The sequence below is a fragment of the Streptopelia decaocto genome, assembly GCF_964273445.1.
Source record: "Streptopelia decaocto genome assembly, chromosome: 8".
Classification (NCBI taxonomy): domain Eukaryota; kingdom Metazoa; phylum Chordata; class Aves; order Columbiformes; family Columbidae; genus Streptopelia; species Streptopelia decaocto.
Window position 1 is genome coordinate 13,053,713 of NC_138662.1, and position 20,405 is coordinate 13,074,117.

General features: G+C 44.0%; 1 protein-coding gene across 6 annotated transcripts in view; it reads left to right on the top strand.

The window, feature by feature from the left end:
- The first annotated feature begins 517 nt into the window (after nucleotides 1-517).
- The window catches only part of FRMD4B (FERM domain containing 4B), a 131,225-nt gene continuing 111,337 nt past the window's right edge, over nucleotides 518-20,405 (top strand). Inside the window, exon 1 of one of the 6 annotated variants that reach the window (XM_082059776.1) lies at nucleotides 518-633. Coding sequence is in view for 1 of the 6 variants with exons in the window: in XM_082059771.1 (XP_081915897.1) it covers nucleotides 936-1,064 (129 nt within the window). In the remaining 5 variants the exon portion in view is untranslated. Of the gene's footprint in view, nucleotides 634-905; nucleotides 1,065-10,260; nucleotides 10,345-20,405 lie in introns of those variants that run through there. The other 5 variants (XM_082059771.1, XM_082059772.1, XM_082059774.1 and 2 more) reach the window with 5 other exon arrangements.

Consider the following 20,405-nt stretch of genomic DNA (forward strand, 5'->3'; position numbering starts at 1 on the left):
AAAAATAACGGCATATTTCTTCATGGCAAAGTACTGGAGTAAATTTTTCACAACACAAGTGCTGTTTTAGCTGCAGTGATTTGTTTTGTGGAATATATAGGACTTGCTATGATGCTGCTCATTTCAAATGGCAAGCTGGGCTTCTAACATGGTTTGCAAGCACTTCCACTTTATCTGACAACCCCCAACAACAGGCAGGCTGCTGTTCATTGCTGTACTTTAGACAATCCATTTCCATACCGTAAATAGAAACCTGCATTTGTAACATACCAGCACGGATATTCTTGAACTCATTGTTTTGTTTCACCTCCCGAGGATGACAAAGGACCCCTATGAGTCCAGCGATTGCTCTGTAGAAATATCCATATATCACCTAAGAGGAGATGACGCGTGTCTTCTGCCTATACCGTGAATTGCAGCTGGGAGTAAATCAAAGCCGAGGGAGGACACAGAGTGGCCCTGGGGAAGGCGACCCAGAGGAATTGCCAGTGTTGACTATACTGGTATGTGGAGAGCAGGGCTGGACACGTCCCTCCGCGGCTCCGGCTTTTGCTGAAGTTGACGACGAGGATGCTCTAACTTGCCCGTGTCCCCTCTCCTGTGCAGGGAGGCAGCTGCGGCGCTTTGTGAGGGGTGAGATCGCGTCTGCGTGTGCACATGCACACACGCACGGATGTAAACATGACCTGAGCATCCATCGCCATCGCGTCTTGTGCTGCTGGGAGTGGCTGCGGGTCCCTTGGTCCCCCTCCTCACACACGGGGAGGGGGAGTAGGGTCCCAGCAGCCGGGGGCGGAGCTGCCCCTCGCACCCCGATGCGGGGGGGAGCCGGGCCGGCTCTAAGCCCTGCCCCGCCGGGCGTGCGGGACCCGCCGGCTCTAAGCCCTGCCCCCGCCGGGTGTGCGGTGAGGAGCCGGCAGCCGCCGCGGGGGTGGATGCGAGGGGAGAGGCGGCATCGGCGGCGGGGCCGGGCGGGGCGGGCTGGGCTCCGCCGGCAGCCCCGAGCGCTCAGCGGGCGGCCGCCAGCCGGGCTGCCCGCACCGCGGCAGGGAGCCCCCGCCAAGGTAAGAGCAGGGGCGGGCAGCGCATTGTTCTCCTAAAGGGCGGGGGCAACGGGTGACAGGAGGGAGAGTGCGGTGGAGGGGATGCGCTGACTGAGGGGTACACGGTGCGGGGCTCCCGTGGATGGGGGGGCTGAAGCTGCGGGGTTCCCCCCGCCGTGATACCGCGAGGGAAACGCGCGGCCACACCCACGCGAGAGCGGCGGTGGGGGGCCGGGGGCTCCCCACCCACTCGTGGCTCTGCCCACCCGTCCCGTCCCCCGTTTGGTTCAAGTTCGGTGTCTGGCGGAGCCAGGGACTACCGAGGAAAGCAAACCTGGGAGCTCTCCAGGGAGACTGAATTCCCCATGGAGCGCAATGAAGTGTCACCACTGCGATTCTGCTCTCGGCTGGGGCGATAACAAATATTTGCTCGTTTTCAGACAATGAGTGCCGTTTGGGGACTAAGGAATCTGAGAAGCGTTCCCACCCTAACTTAGCCAAGCAGGAGCGGATCTATCGGCACTGTCATCTTGTCATTCCCCTTAAAGAAAGGAGCCGTGTGGCACTGGATTTAGCCACAGTGCAGGGTCCATCGGGGTGTGAACAGGCACAGTAGGATAGAAATACGTCCCTGCCGGACCAAGGCCCCACGGAGGAAGCCCAGGGCGCTTCCTTTGCTTTTGTTGCCCTTGTTTGCCTTCCCGGCTTGGCCTCGCATCCTCCCTCTCCCCGAGAATAGTCCCTTTCCCCGTATTGTTCTCTGTGTGTTTCCTCTCGCCTCTCCTTTCCTCCACCCCTCCTTAGCCGCAGGTCGTCTGCAGACATGATACCCTGACATGCATTTTCCCTCTCCCATATAGAGCTTTTAAGTCCAGACCTACCTGTTTTGAGAAAATTCTCCTTTTTCATGAGTGTAACAGCCATGTTTCAACTTGACTCAAATTAAACTTGAATGGCTTTAATGGAAATAAACTTCACGTAACCTGCTGCATGGTAAGGATGAGAGTTCTGGTTCTATACACCACTTGATATCAATATGAATTATACTAAGCACTCCGTGTTTTTAGACTGGGCTTTCTAACCCAGTCATTGCTATGATGTAAAATAACATAATGCTTTACCTTTGACTTCACAGCTCCCTTTTTTATATATGGGACTAGGTGGGTCCTTGGCTAACTGAATGTAGCTTATTTGAATGTAACTGGAGACTGTCATGTTGAATACACTGTTACTGGGAAAAAAGTTCGAGAGTGCCTGTAGTGGTCAGAGGGTGAGAACTAGAGAGAGGCCAGGTTAGGAGCTTGTTACAGACACGTCTCCAAAAGGACCAGGTCCCATCTTCTGTAGTGTATTGGTATTCAGACTTGGATCCATTTGAAAGTGTTCCTGTGTCTCTGCTGGAACACGGGGCAGAGCACAGCTGCTGGCCACTGGGCTTGTTGGTTTTTTTCTTCAGGGGATTGTGTTCTTTAAGCTCTGCCTTTATTTAGAGTTTTACCTACAGAAAGCATAGAGCAGCTGAGCTCATTCTAGTAACTTTTGTGGGATTTCCAATAGCTGCAGTGAAATAGTCAGTGTTTAATCAATTTTTACTTGGCTATAACTAGGGAAATCTTAGAGGAGCCGCAGAGGCACTGGCTAGCGAGCTGTGTCTGCAGGCTGGAGAAGACTGCAGTGCTTACTTTTGGCTGGTTCATACAGAGACAGGAACACACATTCAGAAAAATGTATGTATTTTCACTTGCATTCTCTGCTTTTCTAAAGTTGTTTTCTTGAAGCTGCCCTTTTCCTCTTTTTCAAAGAGCTTATTCTGCAGAAGTTAACAATGCTTGCCTTGGAAAAATTTATATTCCATGCAACTGCACCAATTTCAAGGTTTGGTCTATTTTATTATGAGATTCATTTGCTGATTCCCTTGGACTTGCATGGGTGCAGCTATGTCAGACTTGATTTTTTTTTTTTGTTTGATTCTTATATATTAAACATGTCCAAAAATGTTGAGTAAGAAAGTGCCATTCAGTCCATTAGAAATATGTATGTCATCTTAGTCAAAAGATAGGGATTGTACAGAAACCTTTCAGTGTGTTAATAAGCCCTGGAATGCCATAATTTTGAAAACATGACAGGACTGAATGAATTCCTGAGGTCTAACATACAGGTGACTGTTTTTCTGTGGTTTACTGTGAGGATGCTGGTTTTGTACTTGCTGAAGCTAGGGTGTTTTCTGGCTAGTGAGATGAAATTGCTATCTGGTTCCCCAGAATAAAGGATGCAAATGCTTCTCAGCAATAGAACTTGGAGCTCTTTCTTAGGCTTTGTGTTGTAACAGTAAAAACACCTCCCACCGCCACCTATAACTTATTTTCAGCGCATGTTAAGTTTTGTGAATGCATACAAGTGTGGCATGAAAAGACTCTGAGTGTGGCTCTGTCACCTCTGTGGGACTGGGCTGATGTGGCAATGTATGGGCATTCTTGGTTTTGGCAAGTCAGCCCTTAGTTTCTGGTAATTAAATCAGTGGAAGGTAAAAAGGAGGCCCACTGCAGGGCTTCAAAGAGCTCTTGTGTATTTTCTGTATCCTATTTTATTCCCTTAGCGCTCCTTAGCATCCACTGAATGGCAGGGGGGGAGAGGGAAGGATCTGGATAAATGGAGTATTCTGAGATCCAGGCACTCTGTCTGTGCCTGTTGCACCTTCCCAGGGAAATGGTGGGCTGATGTGTCAAATCCATTTGCAAGTGGTAGTATAAATTAAAGCTGGGGGATAAACAGGTTAGAAGGTCAATGAGATGTCTGAACTTAATTGATTTTTTTCCCATACAAATTGGCTATAATGTCTTTTGTTTGCCTTCTTCTCTCCCTGGGATGCTGTGTTACAGCAGTTACATGAATATAAGGAGTAGCAAAAGGGATGGGGGTGTGAGGAACCATAGCTATTTGGAAAATGTGGCTAGGAAACCTCAGCCTGACTCCCTGGCATGGGTTAACATGATTTTGGACAGAGTAAGATAGCTCTGAATTAGCACCCTGCACCCTGTGTCTTCTGGATCTCAGTGCTATGGAGTGTTGATCATTGCATGATAGCCAGGGTGTGCTGCTGTGTGTGGCTCAGAGCTGTTCAATCCCAGGGTTAATAGAAACCTTTTCTTTAGATGTGATGTTGTCCAGGCTAAGCTAGGAAGACCAGTGGAGGAAGAGCTATAATGGAGTGTAAAATGATTTCTAGAAGGTAAAGTTGTCAGGCAGCATCCAAACCAGGGTGGCACTGCTCTTTCTATAAGCCTATGCCCAGCTTGAATATCTAGAGCAGTGAATATCAAGGAGAAGGGTGGTTAACTTCTTCATGCGCTGACTTTACTTATGACTGGAAGTGCCTGACTTAACACTCAGACACATTAGAAGATGCTCAGGCCACCAAGTTTTGATCTTTGTGTAGATATCCGTTCCTACAGAGTATAATTTGAGTTAGTGATTGGAGCAACCCCAGTGCTGTGAGAGGAGCTGAGATCCTTCCATCTCACATGGGCAGTGCTGGTGTCATTCAGTGCTTCTTCCTGGCTGTGTTGGTTTCACTTGACAGGTTCAGCTCAGGAGCAGACATGGGTTGGTTGGCAGCATCAGGCTCTGCCTTTCCATGGGTTTGAACTGGGTGGCAAAGCCAGCCTGGAGCAGTGACACACGGGGAGAGCAGCTGACTTTGGAGATATTCCCTGCCACCCCTGTCCAGAGTGGCATGGGGAAGGAAAGACATTGCATGTTCAGGCCACATGGCAATAGAATTTACAACTTATCCTGAGCTCATTTACTATGAGGCCCTTGTGGTTAATCACATTTCAGACTTTTCCTCTCAGATTATATACCAAAACCTAAAAAATAAAATAACAAATTCTCTAAGGGGATAATACTAGGATTTGAATCATGTTCTATTTTTTTTTCTGAACCACGGTGAAATGGTTTTTGAGTTTAACATGAGAACTGATTGTGGATGGAATGTGAAGAGTTGCCTGCAGACAATGGTTTCCATAAAGAGACCATATTTTGGTTTAAGGAGTTCTGAGCAGCTGAGGACAGCTGTAGAGCATACACAACCACATGAGATGAAGAAAGATCAAGCTTTTTAGATCATCACGTCATTGCAAGAAGGATCACTGATGGGAGACATGGGTTTGGCACCTCTGTGTTTGCTGTCAGGCCTCAGATAAACCAGCGCGTGCCATGTGCTGCAAGATTGGTCCATACTTAAGACTATTTGCTGAGAATATGGTGAAGTCAAGAGCTGAGCACGGTAAGTGGGTCGCTGGGCATCATTGGTAAATGAGCTATGTCATTGTCTAGCATGCATCACCAGCAGTATTGTATGACAGTGTTTAGTTGTAGGAGCTAGTCTTTGGCTGCCTTAAAGCATGTATACATATTTTTAACAGGCTAAGCAGTCTGTATCTGATGTAATGGTGAAAAGCCACAGGCAAAGCTGCTATTGTTTGGTTGCAGCCATTTCAAGGCATTAAGCCTTCCTCTTGCCCCCAGTCATAATACATAAGTGTTTTCAGCGATGGTTAACAGTTCTGTTGTTAAATGGTATAGCTTATAGAAAGAAGGGACTTTAATTTTCTTCTGCTATTTAAAGCAACGCAACAAACCATCAAACCATAGTTCCTCCAGAATTGCAGTAATTTTTGGAAAACTTAGACTGCACATCAAATACATGCAAACTGTAATTTCAGTTCTTTGTTTCCTGTGTAGTCTGTTTACAGGGCTGTCTTCTGCGAAATCATGGAAGGTTATACTTATGTGATGACTTCTTTGTTTAGAGACCAAACGAGTAGATTAGCTGGATGTAGAGCTGACAAGAGCTTCAGATTTACAGTAGTTGTCAAAACTTCAGTGCAAAGGAAGGGGGATGCTGAAGAGGGAGAAGAAATGCAGTTCTACTCGGGCTATCTTGTTAGTTATCTGTCAGCTTAAACTATTTTAAAAAACTCTTGATGAAGAGTGTTTCCCAAGATAGCCCAGAACTCATATGTATGAAGCCCAAATCCACCTGGGTCCTTTCTTTCCTCTGCCAGGATGAGACTGATCACTACTACCCTCCTCTAGTTGAAAGCTGATTTTTATTTGTTTGTTTTCAAACCCCTTAGGTATGTTTTGAAATCATACCGTCTAGTTACTGAGCCAAAAGAATTGTTTCTGTCACTGCTTATTGGTCTTGGAGCACAGAGGTGATTGGTTACTGATCGTCAGTGATCAGTTTAAATTGCCACAGCCTGGTCACACTGCTGTGTGGTGATGCCTTTGCAGTGGGACATGGGCATCAAAACCCTTCCTAATATGTTTTAAAAAACCCAAACTGTAGGGCTACTTTTCTCATGCTAATGTCTGAGATATCTTTAGTTTCTTTGAAAGAGAATTCCATAGGCTGGTTAATCTCCCCATATATAAATCTCTTTCATAGAATTAATCCTCTATTTTTTTCAGATCCCAGTGGAGGAGAGAGATGGTTTTAGAAACAAATCCATTTACCTTGTGTTGCATGGAACACAAAGCCCTTTTACTCGAAAGCATAAACAAAAGAAAAATACAGACACATTTTTCTGTACGTTCTTGGTTATTATTGCTGTAGGGCATTAAAATAAGATTACAAATAATTATTCTCTCCCCAAAAACTTTCCAAGAAAGATTACTTTTGAAGCTTTCAATCCTGAAAAATCTTATAAAACATCAAGTGACAAAAAATGAGAAATCAGTGATGAAATCTTGACCCTCTTGAAGTTAGTGGGAATCTTAAGGCCAGAATATCACCTGGAGTTTTAATGAAGTATCTCTTTAAAATACTGTATTTGTGTGCTTTTAGAGATGTGGAACTGCAGAGTTCTACTGAAATACTAATTCCCAGATATTCCAGCTTTATTCATAAATGACTCAGCTGATTTCCCCCCTACCTCATTGAAGTGAAGCATAAGATTAGGAAACAGACAGCTGCAAAATTTCAATTACTTTTAAATAGTAGGTGAAAGAGCATCAGCAAATGTAGTGTATTTTCTTTCTTCTTTCCCAACAAGTCCTAGAAGGGCTTGGGGAGTCATCAGCAGTATCTTGGTGCAGAGACCAATTTCTCTAGTTTAGAAACAAGTTTAAAGTAATAAAAAGTAATTGGTGAATATTTGAGTGTTTTCACTTGAGTCAGCTTAACCTGGTCCCGAGAACATAGCAGAGGCTGTTGGTCTGTAGTCAGACCATGTGGAATAGTTTCGTTCAGCAATGCTTGTTGTGCTCCTTTCTTTTGTTTAAGGCTCATGTAATGGAGAGGTGAAAGATGATAGATGTAAGGTTGCTTTAGAGCAGCAAGCAAACCTGGATTGGTAATGAGGACAGGAGCCTAGAAAACCATGAGGGAGAAGAGGAGAGCAGGTAGGCAGAACCATAGCTCTGGGCTGGGCACTGCACAAAAGGTGACTGTCATCCATGATCTAGCCTCAGTCTGAGACAGTAGTGTATTGATGTATTTTATGTGACATAATATCTCTAGGGGCATTGCAATGCTAAATGTGTACGTTACATGAACACAGCTACTACTGCATCAGTCTTAACAGTCCTGTTTGGATGTTATGGAAAGCAGATGCACACATGTTCAGTAGCTGTTGTGCAAGAGCTGGGACCGAACCAAACCAGAAAAGAAAGAGTTATTGTAAAAAGTAAAATGTCTTAAACCTAAAAAGACTATTTTTAAAAATGGAGGGGGTGTGTGTGTAAGATTAAACCTTGCCATGACTTGTCATGTTGTCCCTGAAGGTGATAATGATCAGAAATATGTGTCTGGAGCTTGGGAAGCAACTCCAAATTGTACCCAGTACACAGAGGTAGCTGCAGATGTTTAATGATTTGGGGGATTTCTTCTTCTTACTTCTAACATCTTTTCCTTACTCTATTTTCAATTAGACTTCTGTTCCTGGTTTAGAAAACGAACTATAAACTCTTCTGGATTGTGGACCCAGCAATTTAGGTGTATCCAACTCAGACACTGAGTTCCCTCTTGGGCATAATATGAAGGAAATGTCTCTGTTTGCAGGAATGCTGCCTGACAGCAGGGCCTGGCTAAAAGCAAATTTTAAATGATCAAAATTGTGATGATAATATTTCAGTATAACGACCGCACCACATATGAAAGCTGCATATAGAGCAGTAAGGTAAAATGTGGGAAATGTAAAAGGATGTGCTGTAGTAGGACTCCTGACTCTGTATGATATTACTCGGTTTTACAATAAAATAGAATAAGTGTTTCAAATCATTTGTTCCTCCTCCAGTGTCAAAATAGCTTTGCAGACAGCTGACAGACTTGGTTTGTTCTTCTGTCTTCCAAAATGTGTTTGTGTTTTGCTTTTTTCTGTAATCTAGGTAATTGAAATCTTTCTGACTTTGTTGTCTCAATCATCTCGAAAATAGGTTGCATCTCAATCTGATTTAATAGTCTGTGCTCTTGTGCAGAGAAAGTTTGGAGAATAATTGTTCCTAATCACTTTTCCAGCTTCACCTGATGTCACTTACATGGGAGGCAGAAATAGGAAGCTCCAGGAGGTGTCTGTTTGGCAGCGTTGAGGCTGATGCATTATCTGGCACAAGAGCAAGCAGTTATGTGCTTATCTGTCAGTATTTCCAAATGCTGACCATGTGAGTCTGCCTCTCTTGGCAACAGTGCAACTCCTTTTCCATGTTTTAGCCTTTATTGCACTTAAAAGTAAATCACTGTTAAGGATTGGACATGAGTATCTGCTGGAAATGACAGAATTCATCTAATGATGGGTTTCCATGAAATAGAGGGTAAATTGAAGTTGAAATCTGGTAAGTCTGTCCTTGTTAGTTTGGGACATCCAAGGGACACCAGTAAACTTGTACAGCTGTTTTTGTAGGCATGAAGCTGATGTTAAGGTTTTCTAAGTTTGTCACTTAGATGAACTGATTATTGTTGGGGGAAGGAGAAGAAAACCATGGGCTTTCTCAAATTGACCTGACAGTGGGTGTGGGGAAGGAAGGGGGGGTATATGTGTGCCTACTGGGTGTTACTGGTGTGATAAATTTCCTTTGCAAACCTTGGTTACTTTTAAAAATATTAGTGACCCTTACTTCTCTACTACAGACTTACAGGAAGATTTGTTGTGATGTGCTACACTACTTGTTTTAATGGTCTTTAGGGATGAGGATTTCTTGGATGTTCATTTCTAGTCAATGGGGGATGTGGGTATGTGCTGGGTTTGGAAGGGAGGGGAAGGGTCTCTGGTGCGTGCGTGTGTGTGTGTGTGTAACATAGATCTCTCTGTGAAAAATCAAACTGGAGGGAAAAGAAATCTGGTAGGAAACAAGGAAAATGTTCTGTTGCACTGTCCAGAGTATCAGATGGCATATCAGATCTCAATTTATCAGTAAACAAGTAAGTTTTGTAACAAAGGTATTTGAAGAAATTTTTAGGAAAAACTATTTAACGAGGCTAAGGCGAGCTCCAGCATTAACCCTGTTTTGGAGTACATTGAAGGTATCCTCCTACTCCGAGTTAACTTGGTTGCTAACTTGCAACTTGCTCCACTTTGAGCATTGGGGAGCTTATGTCAGTAGAGTAATTTTAACCCCTTCATGCTCAGCCTATTTTTTTTTTTTAACCCAGCATGACTAGCTTTGTTGTTTAATGGCAGAAATGGTTGTCAGTAATGCATTAACATCTCATCTTTCAGAAGTTACACTCTGTCACAGCATCATATGCTTGTCAGGGCAAGCTACACCTCTTCTCCCCGTGAGAGCAATCCCTTCCCCTAATTCAAACTCCCCCATATTACTTGGATGGAGCCTGGGCTGTGCAGCAGCTGAGATACGGTATGTTTATTTAACTACATTTGAGTGTGTCATCTTTGCTCTCAGCTAAACCGTAGCTGCGTGGGATTTTAGTGGCACCAGGAATGAGCCTCCCAGTTTGCTTTAGCAGTTGTTGTCTCCAATTCTGCTGTTTAAGTACAGGGTGGTGGGTTGTGCTGTGTGGCAGACTGTGTGTCTGGCACTTCCTCTGCAAAGTTATACTTGTTTGGTTTTGTTTTTACATACTAGTGGTGTTCTGCAGTCCTGTTGTCCTAAAATAAAATGTGGAGTAAAAAAAAAAGTAGTAAGAACGGTTAGCCATGGGAGGGACTGAGCTGGAAAAGGCAGCCAGAGGAGAAACAAAGACAAGTGGTGTTAAGTGGGGAGCAGCGAGTGTGGAAACGCTGCGGGGAATGAACTGCCTGCTGGTTCATCCTTAGAAAGTTTCACCCTGTGAGTCCAGGTAAGTGGAAAATTAATCTATGATTCTCGCTCCCAGACCATTGCTGTGCTAAGTGTGTGCAGCCCTGCTGAAGGCAGGTGTGGAACATGTTTACTGCTTTTGGGGCTGTTTCTTTGTCTTGGTAAAGAAAGTTGTTGTGTTATTCCTTTCTCTTACTTATGAAAAAGCATGAAAATAGGCCTAGGAGATGTGTGGTCTGTTTTCTCAGCTGAGACCTGAAGTGTGAAAACAGCAGGGAGAGATGCTGGCTGCCTGGGCAGGAGCAGGGTAGGAGGCTGCAGAGTGCGACTCAGTTTCCCGAATTAAGGGTAACTCCTGCCTGACGGGTCTTTTGGAGATGTGCCTAATGAAGGAGCAAGTAGTTACAGGCCCAAACCTCTGCTTTGAGGTACTAGAAGTTGCATTTAATGTGTGTGTGGGTTTTTTGTGTCAGTTTTTTTTATAGTTGTAATCCAGCTGTTTAAAACTTAATACAAACTACTCAGTCTCTGACTAACGCTCAGGTGCATTGGCCTGTGTTGTAACAGCTAATCTTAAACAACAGTCGGCACACTTTACTCAGCGGTAGAGCTGTTAGGTGCCTTCAGTGAACAGCAGGTAAGTTCCTAGGGGAGAAGGAAGATTGGAGATCAAGGTCTGAACAAGCTGTGTAGTTCTCCACACCCCTCCAATGGCAATGCAGTGAGACCTGGCCCTCACATGCCTGGATTTTAAGTACAAGCTTCCCTCTCTTCCTGTGGTTTTGTAGCCTTGGACTGCAAAGTACAGTTGTACAGAACTGCCAGATGTAACAAAGAAGTAGCAAATTGAGTTATTTATAAAAATTAAGGCCCATTTAGAAGGACATACTGGTGGGCTTAACACAGCATCTGCTGGTGGCACCATTGGCTGTGCTGCCAAGATGTCCCTGCAGTGGCCTGTTCACCTTACTAAAATGAGTATCCAAGTAGGTTGTTTTCAACAAACTGGAGAGAACTGGGGGAAACAGGATTTTTCCTGTGAGCTTCATATGGGATAGTATGGCATGCAATTATAAAATATACTCTATGTGTACTGCATATAAAGGGCTGTCAGAGATGCTTCATGTGGATGCTAAGATCATACTGTAGTTAAAATGGATTTTGCTGGCAACTTATTGTTTATGCCTGTTGTCTTCCTCTGCAAAATGTCTGAGTAAAAGTCCCATTCTGGGTGCAACACGGTGGCAGTGTTGGGCCTCTGGAGGTGTCAGGGACGTGCGCAGGAGTGTGTGTGCATGGATGCTGGATGGAGAGGAGTGGGATCTCTGTCTTACACTGGATCCAGCTGTTCCTCCCAGCACTTCCCAGTCATGTACCCTGGAGCCATCGAATCCTGGGGACTCTCCCAGGTCTGAGGAAGGGGGCCTGAGGGTGGCTCTGCCTCCTGGGGCAGGTGGGAGTGGAAATTCCTGTTGTACAGGAGAAGATGTCTGATAAGGCTTGAGGTACTGCTCTGCCTAAAGCAGCTGATATCTCCTTCTGGAAGAGAATAAAAGGTTTGGGAGGAGAAGGTGATGTCTGACTAGGAAGTCTGTAGTAGATGAATCGTAACACCTGTGTGTAGCCTGCTTTCTTCCTCTGGGGCAAGACAGATGTAAGAGTAGCTTTTAGCAGCAACACCATCACCTCAGGCTGGAGGGACTTCTATTTTAAGGCTGCATATTGCATTCAGTCCCTGATATCACTGGCTCTTGTGCAGGTCTTGCCTGGGCCCACACAACTCACACCATACCCCTTCCGAGCTCTGGAGATCCCAGGGTCAGTCCTGATGCTGCTTATGTTGGTTTAGCACAGCCTACCCCTCAAAAAAGGACTTGTCTGGAGTTAGCCCATCTTAACTGATTTATTTTTACTGAGGAATTCTGCATGTTTGTGGAGCTTTAGAGGCTGTCCTTGAGGTTTGTGACTTTAAATTCAGAGGGTAATTCTGTGTGGAAGAATAAAGAAGGTGAAAGACGCTTGTGCCTAGGGAGTAAAATCATGGGAAGCTAAAATCCAAGTGAAATCTCTGTGCTTTTGCTTTTTGAGGAGCTGGAAAGATCTGCTTGAAATACTTCCATGTTTCGGTGGTCTCTTGTGCGAGCTGGTTCTTGTAACTGGTGTGGAAACTCCTAGAGTAAATGATTCAGAGAACTGCAATTCTGAGTCAAGAGTGGCTCCTCACAGCACAGGCAAGGTCTGCAAATAAACATCAAAGCAAGAGGGGGGTTTGCACAGGGCAGTGTAAAAAACCCACCATGACAAATGTTGGATGGGTGCACACCCGAAGGCAGAACTACTCAATACAGGGTAAGGAGGAGTGATAGCACAGAAAGCTGAGAAAGCTGATACAAACCTGATTTGGGCTTGCTTTGTGGTAAGGAATTCTTCAGATAAAAATCCTTGCCAGGCCCCAGAAAGTTGTTTCAAAAAAATAGCAGAGAAGTGTCCAAGGCAGACCTTCGGCTTTAAAGCAGATTAAGCTTGGACCAGGCGGTGATGGGATCCAAGGGTCTGGACTTATTTTGTGTGAGGAAGGATTCAGAGGCATCTATCAATGGTGCTTTGTGCCCTTCTTAAGAACAAAATATTTCAAAAGTTTGCATTTGCCATTTCAGTGAGTGATTATTTCAGGTAAGCATTTAAACTGTAGCTGTGACACCTGTGTACAAGGGGATGATGGAGCAAGACAGGAAGACAAATTAAAATGTACCACTTTCCAATAAATTCTCGGTATATAATGACAGTAACATTAGCAATGGCTTCGTTACTGTCAAGGATAGTTCTCTACATACAGGATACTATTTTTTACCTGCTAGAACCTCCTGGCATGGTTACAGCTACCTTTTTTTGTCTAAATGATACAGTTTAGAGTAATCATTTACTGGGATAAATGTGTCCACCTTGAGAGTTTAACAGTATTGGTTAGCAGAGGACAAAATCAGTTAAGTTGTTCTCGGTTTCAGTGAATACCAGGCAGCAAGGATATTCTTTCAAACTCTGCTCCTGAAGTTAGAATTCTAATTGTTTGTGTGAGCTGGGCAGGAATGTGCTGGTATTTACCCAAATTTTGAAGAAGATACTTAGCAGAGGAATGTGCTCTGCATGCTCACCATTCCTCTAGGAAACTGTGCATATAAAGTAACCTCAAGCAAATATTTGGAGGGCCAGGGGTCTTCAGAAGAACAGTATGTCCTCCAGATTTTAGGAAGAGCCAGTCATCCCTGTATGCTAAGTTGTCTTTTCCTCTCTGCCAGCTCCATTCGAACCAATGCTCCTACCTGGGTGGCTACAACAAACCTCTTTATTTAATTTTAATATGTCTGTGTGAGTACCTGATATTCAGAATGGGATTAGGAGAGATGAATTGCTACTGAAATTGGTAGTAACAGAAGGCAAACCCGTCTGACAGCATCTGCCCTGTGATCTTCTGAGAGCAGGTAAAAGAATCCTTAATTAACTTTTTGCAAGGGTGGGGTAGTATTTTTGTGAAGCGTTCATTTCATAAAGTTACAGCATGAATTGTTGTTGCCTAGATTAGAGTAGCCTAATGAATTGCCATAAATTAGCTCCTAGCCTGTAGTGAATGGTCTTAAGAAGATGAAAAAAAAAAAAAAAGCCGTAACATTTGCTGTGGGCTGAAGGCAGGGAGGGGAGCTGATGTGGAGAAACTTGTTAAAGCTGAGGTAACACAAGAGTGTGATGGGTTGTAACTGTTGTTGTCAAAACATTTCCAAAAGCTCTTTGTACTGCTCCTGTTCTGCTTTTATGCCTCTTGTCTGCATGAGACACCCCAAAGCTGGTCAGAGGCTCTGGTACAGGCGGGATGTTCCAGACCAGTTATTCTGCAATTATTTTACCTGACCAGTTAAACTGCTGGAACTGACCTGAGTTAGAAGCAGTTTGAGGCCTTTAGTGTTTTAGCTTCCAACTTCTGAAACACTGGAAGTCAGCTGGCTGGTTGGTTGTTATCTGTTTGCACAGCTCTGTCAAACCAAGAGCAGTAGAAGCAGCAGAATGTTAAGCTTGTCCTGCATGGTACTGAGGGCTGGGTGCAGAGGCTGGTGTTGCTAATTCTTGTCAGGGCAGAACATGTTTTCTTCCTCCAACAGTGCTTGGTCAAATCATCATCAAACTAGACTCATGTCTTGGATTGCTGCAGATTCCTTATCAAAATGTAGAGTTGAATGGTGCAAAGTGGGAAGTTATTGTATAGCGGTGGATAATTAAACACTTATCTTGGTACTAGATCATGTTGTTCCTGAAGAAAAAGCCTTGACAGACCATTCTGTCAACTGTCGGGTGGCCTCCCTTCACTAAGGGCTGTGCCATGGTTCAACAAAGGTTGCTCTAATTGGCTCTTTGTTTCAGGAGGATTGATAAGCATGTCCCATTGGCAGTGTGGAGTTAGCTGCTGGTCAGGAGGAGCAAGCAGATTGCCACTATGGGGCTAAATAGTTTATTTTCATGCATATAATCTGATAGTTTGCATAAAAGAAGAGGTGTGGGGTGGTTTGAGAGCAAGTTTGGAAGAGCAAAAGCAGAGAGAGACTAAAGTGAGTGTCCCTCTGTATTGTCTGTGCCCTGAAAATGGATCTGGGTGACTTTACCTGTGGGACAGAATTAGTGAGAGACACTATGCTTCTCAAGAAATCACAGTCTCAAAGCAAGGTACTCCTTTTCTCAGATAAAAAAACCCACAGGGTTTGAGTGAGAAGCAACAAGTAGCTTTAACTCGGTGCATTTTCCTGGGAGCCTTAGCAAGATTGTAATGTTTATGTTATAGTGAGCTCTGTGCTGCTATACTGGTGCACCATTAAATTTGTGTACTTCTCATGTTAAGTGCCCTTTCGGTTTGACCACTGTGAAGGTGTTGAAAACTTTGTACAAAATTTAAAGTCTCAAGTGAAGCCTATAGAAAACAACCTGAATGAACTGGGTAGTTTAATATCCCATTTACAACAGAAGCTGATATTTCAGCAGTCCTGTGTGTGTTGGGATGATTTTTTTCCAATAAATTTTCTTTCTTGATTCCCAGTTAGTTAAAAACTGGCTTGTGTCCAGAAGTATCCAAATGGCTTTGAGTCCTGGTAAAACTCCAATTTACTTACGCCTTTCCATGGAAAAAGGCCAAATATTGTCATGTCTCCATGCACTGGAGGTGCAAGAATTCTTATGTGTTTGGCTTGTGTGGAGGATCACAGTCGGAATAGCTGAATCCACAGCGTGGGGGGAAAAAGAGAGCTGTAGCATGAATTAAACAGGTATTTCTAAAGGCATGATGTCTTAATTGAATTACTTTAGTCAGCACCATTTAAATACTGTCATTGCTTACCAAAGTCCTAGTTGGCTCACAGAAATATTGAAAAAACAAACAAGAATACCCTGGCAGGGGTATTACCTAATCTTCCCGATTCTGTTCCTCTCTGTGTATACAAGTAGGATGAAAATGGTACATGTGGAGGAGCAGGTAAGGGGAGCATTTCTGCATGAGCACAGGGGTGCTTGTTTGAGATGTCTGTCCAGAAAACAGCAGCCTGTCTGCAAAATGGTTTGAGGCCCCACTTCCAGAAATAGCCCTGGGCATCTCCTGGTTTTTGCTGTACAAGTTATTTGGGATTAAGCATATTTTGAGCGGGGCTGGTTTGGTTTAAAATGACAGGTGGTCAGATAGGAGTAACCCCCCCTCAGATGTATCTTAAAGATTCATTTAAAGGAGGAAAAACTGCTAACATAAAGCTGATTGTACATTCTTAAAATGTATGCACAGCTCTGCAGTGTAAACTAATTCTTCTGCCCCTTGTTTTGACAGTCTCTGCACGTAAACCTGGATTCCTCACGTAGCCGTTATGTTAGGCAGAGTGCTGTGTTTGAACTCACCCTCCTGCACTCCTCTCCTGCTTGCTTAAAATTAAATGGGAAGATGACAAGTCCTGGAGGAGAGGTGTCACCAGAAGGTACAGAACATGACCCCTTGTTCAGTGGCCTTGGAGATGTAGCTGATGAAATAACTGGCAGGCAAGCAGTGATTTGCTTTTGCTGATGGATCCTGGCACTCCTGGGGGTGTTGGCAGTCTATTACCTACCTGGGGGTAGAGGACAGCCAAGTGAGACAGGTGCAGCTCCCCAGATCTGAGTGCAGTGAAGCAGGAGGCTTGTATGAATTGGAGCTGCATGAAATGAATGCAAATAGCAGAAGAGACAGGAAAGGAGGAGTTTCCATGTTGGTGTTGAATTGACAGGCAGGTACTTGTCTGGTGCTGCTCTGTAGTTGCAGTTGATAATACATCTGAACAACCGATCCAATGGCCTTGGTCCCTGCCTTCCAAAAAGGGATGTGTAAATGTAGGCTCTGAGCCAGGACTAAGCCCCAGACTTTTGGACAATGTCTTTCACTACCTCAGAGTAAAGGCAATTTCTCTCAACAGCCAAACACCTACCATTGGGATGTTTGAGGTAAGGATGCACAGCACATCTGCTCCATGGGGACTGTACATCGGTGTGTGCAGGAGCACACCTACATGCAGGAATAACTGCATGGATGCACTCCAGCAGTTCCCATAAACGTAGTCACTTGTGCAAAGGGTTGTGGTGGTTGCACAGCCCTGTGCATAAGGAGACAGTCTTGCTCAGATGTCCCTGTATTTCTGAAAGCTGATTGTTCAGTACCTGGTAGTAGTAAATGCAGTACGAATTCTTGAGACTTTCCAGGCATGTTGATGCTGATACATGGGGTGTGTGCCAAGGTGCTCTCATCTGAGCTGCTTAGCTGCAAACAGTTTCAGGTTTCACTATCTGCCTTTCAGAGTTGCTCTGAACTGATGAACCTGGGGCTGCTATTTCTATAAAAATGTTGCTGAATCCATAGTTCAGGAAAGTCTGATGGATTCAATTGGAATTTAGGTTCAAATTTGCAAGACTGTGGGTTTTCAAATTTGAAATGCTAGCCAGTGTGGTAGCTACATGTATATATTTGTCCTTGCATCTGGTTTACAATAGTTCAGAGGTGACTTTTCAATCTGTTATATGTACCTGTAGCACTGTGTGCATCATGGTGCACATGTTCTTGTGGAGTCTCTCTCTATTAAAGAAAACCGAAGCCAGATCTAAAACAATACACACCCCTAGAAAAAGTGACATTGCAGCTTTGAGGGAGGAGAAATATGATAGCACAGTGTCTGTCTGTGCTAAATTATCCAAGGAGTTATTGCAGTGTGCAGGAAAACTGCCGTTTGCTCATGTTTCTGTGAGTTACAACCACATTATTCTGGTGTGTGTGTGCTGCTCCTACAGATGCTCCCGGGCATGGCAAGTACAGCTGTGGGTTGGGTATACAGCTCCTTTAGCACCTCTGCTTTCCTGCAGTGATCTGCTGACTTCATCTTCGCATTGATTACTTTTTTGGTGTGTGTGGTTTTTTGTTTTTTTTTTTTTTCCTTGTGGCTTGCAATCTTCACTTTTGTGTTATCTTGTCCCTCCTTGTTTTATGTTGTTCTGGAAACTGTCAAGATATTTTCAGATTAATCTTTCCCTCTTCACCCCTGCACCATCACCATGTGGTCTCTGGGTCTTTTTGTAGCTGTTTTGTTTCCTGTGTTACTGAGACAAAGGAAAACCTACCTCTGTGGGGCTCATTTCAGGCCAAGCCTGCCTGCTTTAAAATTGGTGTGGGCACTTCAAAAAGAGGAACACCAAATGACAGTGTTTGAATTACTACTGCACTGCCACTTACTGTAAAGGGAAGAGCAAAAACATACACTAAATCAGTTGGTGTTTTCATGTCTGTGCATTTACATAATATGAATTCTCATAGCTGTGCAATGGAGTCCAATGCAGGTAGATACAACGTATCCCCAGGGAAGTATCTGCCAAGGGCAGAAACAAGAGAAGTATCATGCTTGTGTTTCTTGAGCCACTGGCAGGGAAGAGCAACAAGGTCACTGATTTTTTTTCCCAAAAGGGTTTTACTTTATGAGGATGTTTGGAGAGAAGGAGGAGAGAGGCTCTGGCTTTGTAAGGCAGGTCCAAAAAAGGATTTAATAGCCTCTTTACTTCATTTAGGTTAGGACAAAGAATATAAGCTGCAAACAAATCTTGGAGTTGGGTTTTTTGTTAAAGGGCTAGATATGTTTGTTGTGACACAGTTTGTTGCTGCTCTGATTTGTTGACAATCAAGGTCTTTTGCCCTGGCAGGTAAGTAGGTTACCACAGTAGGAAACACGTATGATGCAAATGTAGAAACCTTACCTCCCCTCAGGGTGTTTGTACACCCTGTCTTCAGGATGTCTACAGCTGTCTGCACTGGGACTACAGCATTTCATGGACAGGCTCCTTTTTTCTGGTTTTGGACATGAGCATCTGGCCCAAATGGACATCTACCCTGCTTTGGATGGGCTGTGACATGCACTTGCTGCCGTATCTCATCCCCAGTTCTTTGGCAGTTGTGCTTTCTTTCCCTGATTTGCAAAGGGGTAGGCTTTTATTTTCCCGTTTGGGGAACAGCCTTGTATACCAAGTCTGGGGAGCAGCCTCAAACCCCAAGGAGCCCTGGCTGGTTTGCCTGGGCTGTCCCTTAAACATCCCTTGTTTAAGAGACATTGCGATAAGTATTGCATCTTCAGCAATGATAATGAGTCCCATACCATGGCCCCTGCAGCAAGATGGTAAATAATTTCACAAGTTCCACTAAAGCAGAGGTGTGATGCTTGGTGTGCCACTGAGGGGGAGCAAGTGTCCTTGTGCCATACTCTTGCAGGGATTCGCACAACCCTCACTCCTGGATCTATGCACATCTCCGCAGGGGCATGGTGAGGGTGTGCTATGGCAAATTCTCTTTGTTCCTGGTTTATTGGACCTGTCTAACAGCAGAGCTGGGATTTGCTCTGCCATGGTTTCTTCTGACTGCTTAATAGGTGCTTGTGGGCATCTAATAATCAAACCCAAAATGAAATGCATAAAAAGGTGAGGCTGCAAACAGGAGATGTATGAGCTTTCAACTGTATATGTGTGGGAATTGTATCTCTGGGGATGTATGTTCATAAATGCTGTATTTGTTGATGGCACAACAGAGACCTAATTACAGGCCTGTTCTCTGTTACAGCTGTGCTGTCCTCTTGTACAGTTTAGGCATAAATTTGGGGTTCCCAGGGGGAAATATTGTGTGTGATTATGTGTGTGTATTTTAATAGTACACAAGTAAGCTAAGATGAAGAATTTCACATCTTTTGGCTGTCACATCTTCATGCTTGTCCTTTTTCCCCCTGCTACTTTACCAGTAGCTGTGGATTTTTAATATTTTGCTTGACATTTTTCCTTCCTCTCTCCAATATGATGCTCTGTATTCCTAAACATTAGAGGGTGCTTTTTTTCTGGGTCATTGCATCTGCATGTCTCAGAAGGCACCAAATCATCTGACACCTTTTTCTCCTCAAAAAAATACTTTTGAAAAATGTCATGTAACAGAATTTCCTGCAGTAAAGAAGGTTTTAAATAGAAGCCCCCCTTGGTGCTACTGAAGCTCAAAGTGTAATGCTACCCAAGACTGTAAAACAAAGTGCAGAGTGGGGTGGGGCAAACAAATCTCCATGTTAAATAACAGTAAAGCCAAAGCAGAGTCCCCTGAGTATTTCTAATGCTATTTGATGGATGGGAACTCCACAAAATAGACACTTTTTTAAGGGTGTTTTTTTTTCAGCATGCAAGTGCTGACAGTAATGCAGAAAAGCAATATAGCTGCAAGTTCTTTTCTTTCTCTGGTAGAAGAATAGAATAAAAACTATTTTTTACTCATTTGCCATATTTCTTACTGAAGCAAATGTTTAAAACATTTCTGTCAGTAGGCATAGAGCCTAACTGCAGTTATTTTGTGCCTGTGCAGAGTACCTGGTTTGTCTGTGGAGCCACTCAGGACAGAAAGTAGAGATGTGAGCTCAGAGCATCACCTTTCCCAAGGCTGTGGTCATAGGGAGCATAATGTTGCAATGTGTGTTTGTTGTGTTACCCTAATTGTAGCATGCAGTCGAAAACAAATTAAAGCTACATTTTCATTTGTTTTCTTGTTGT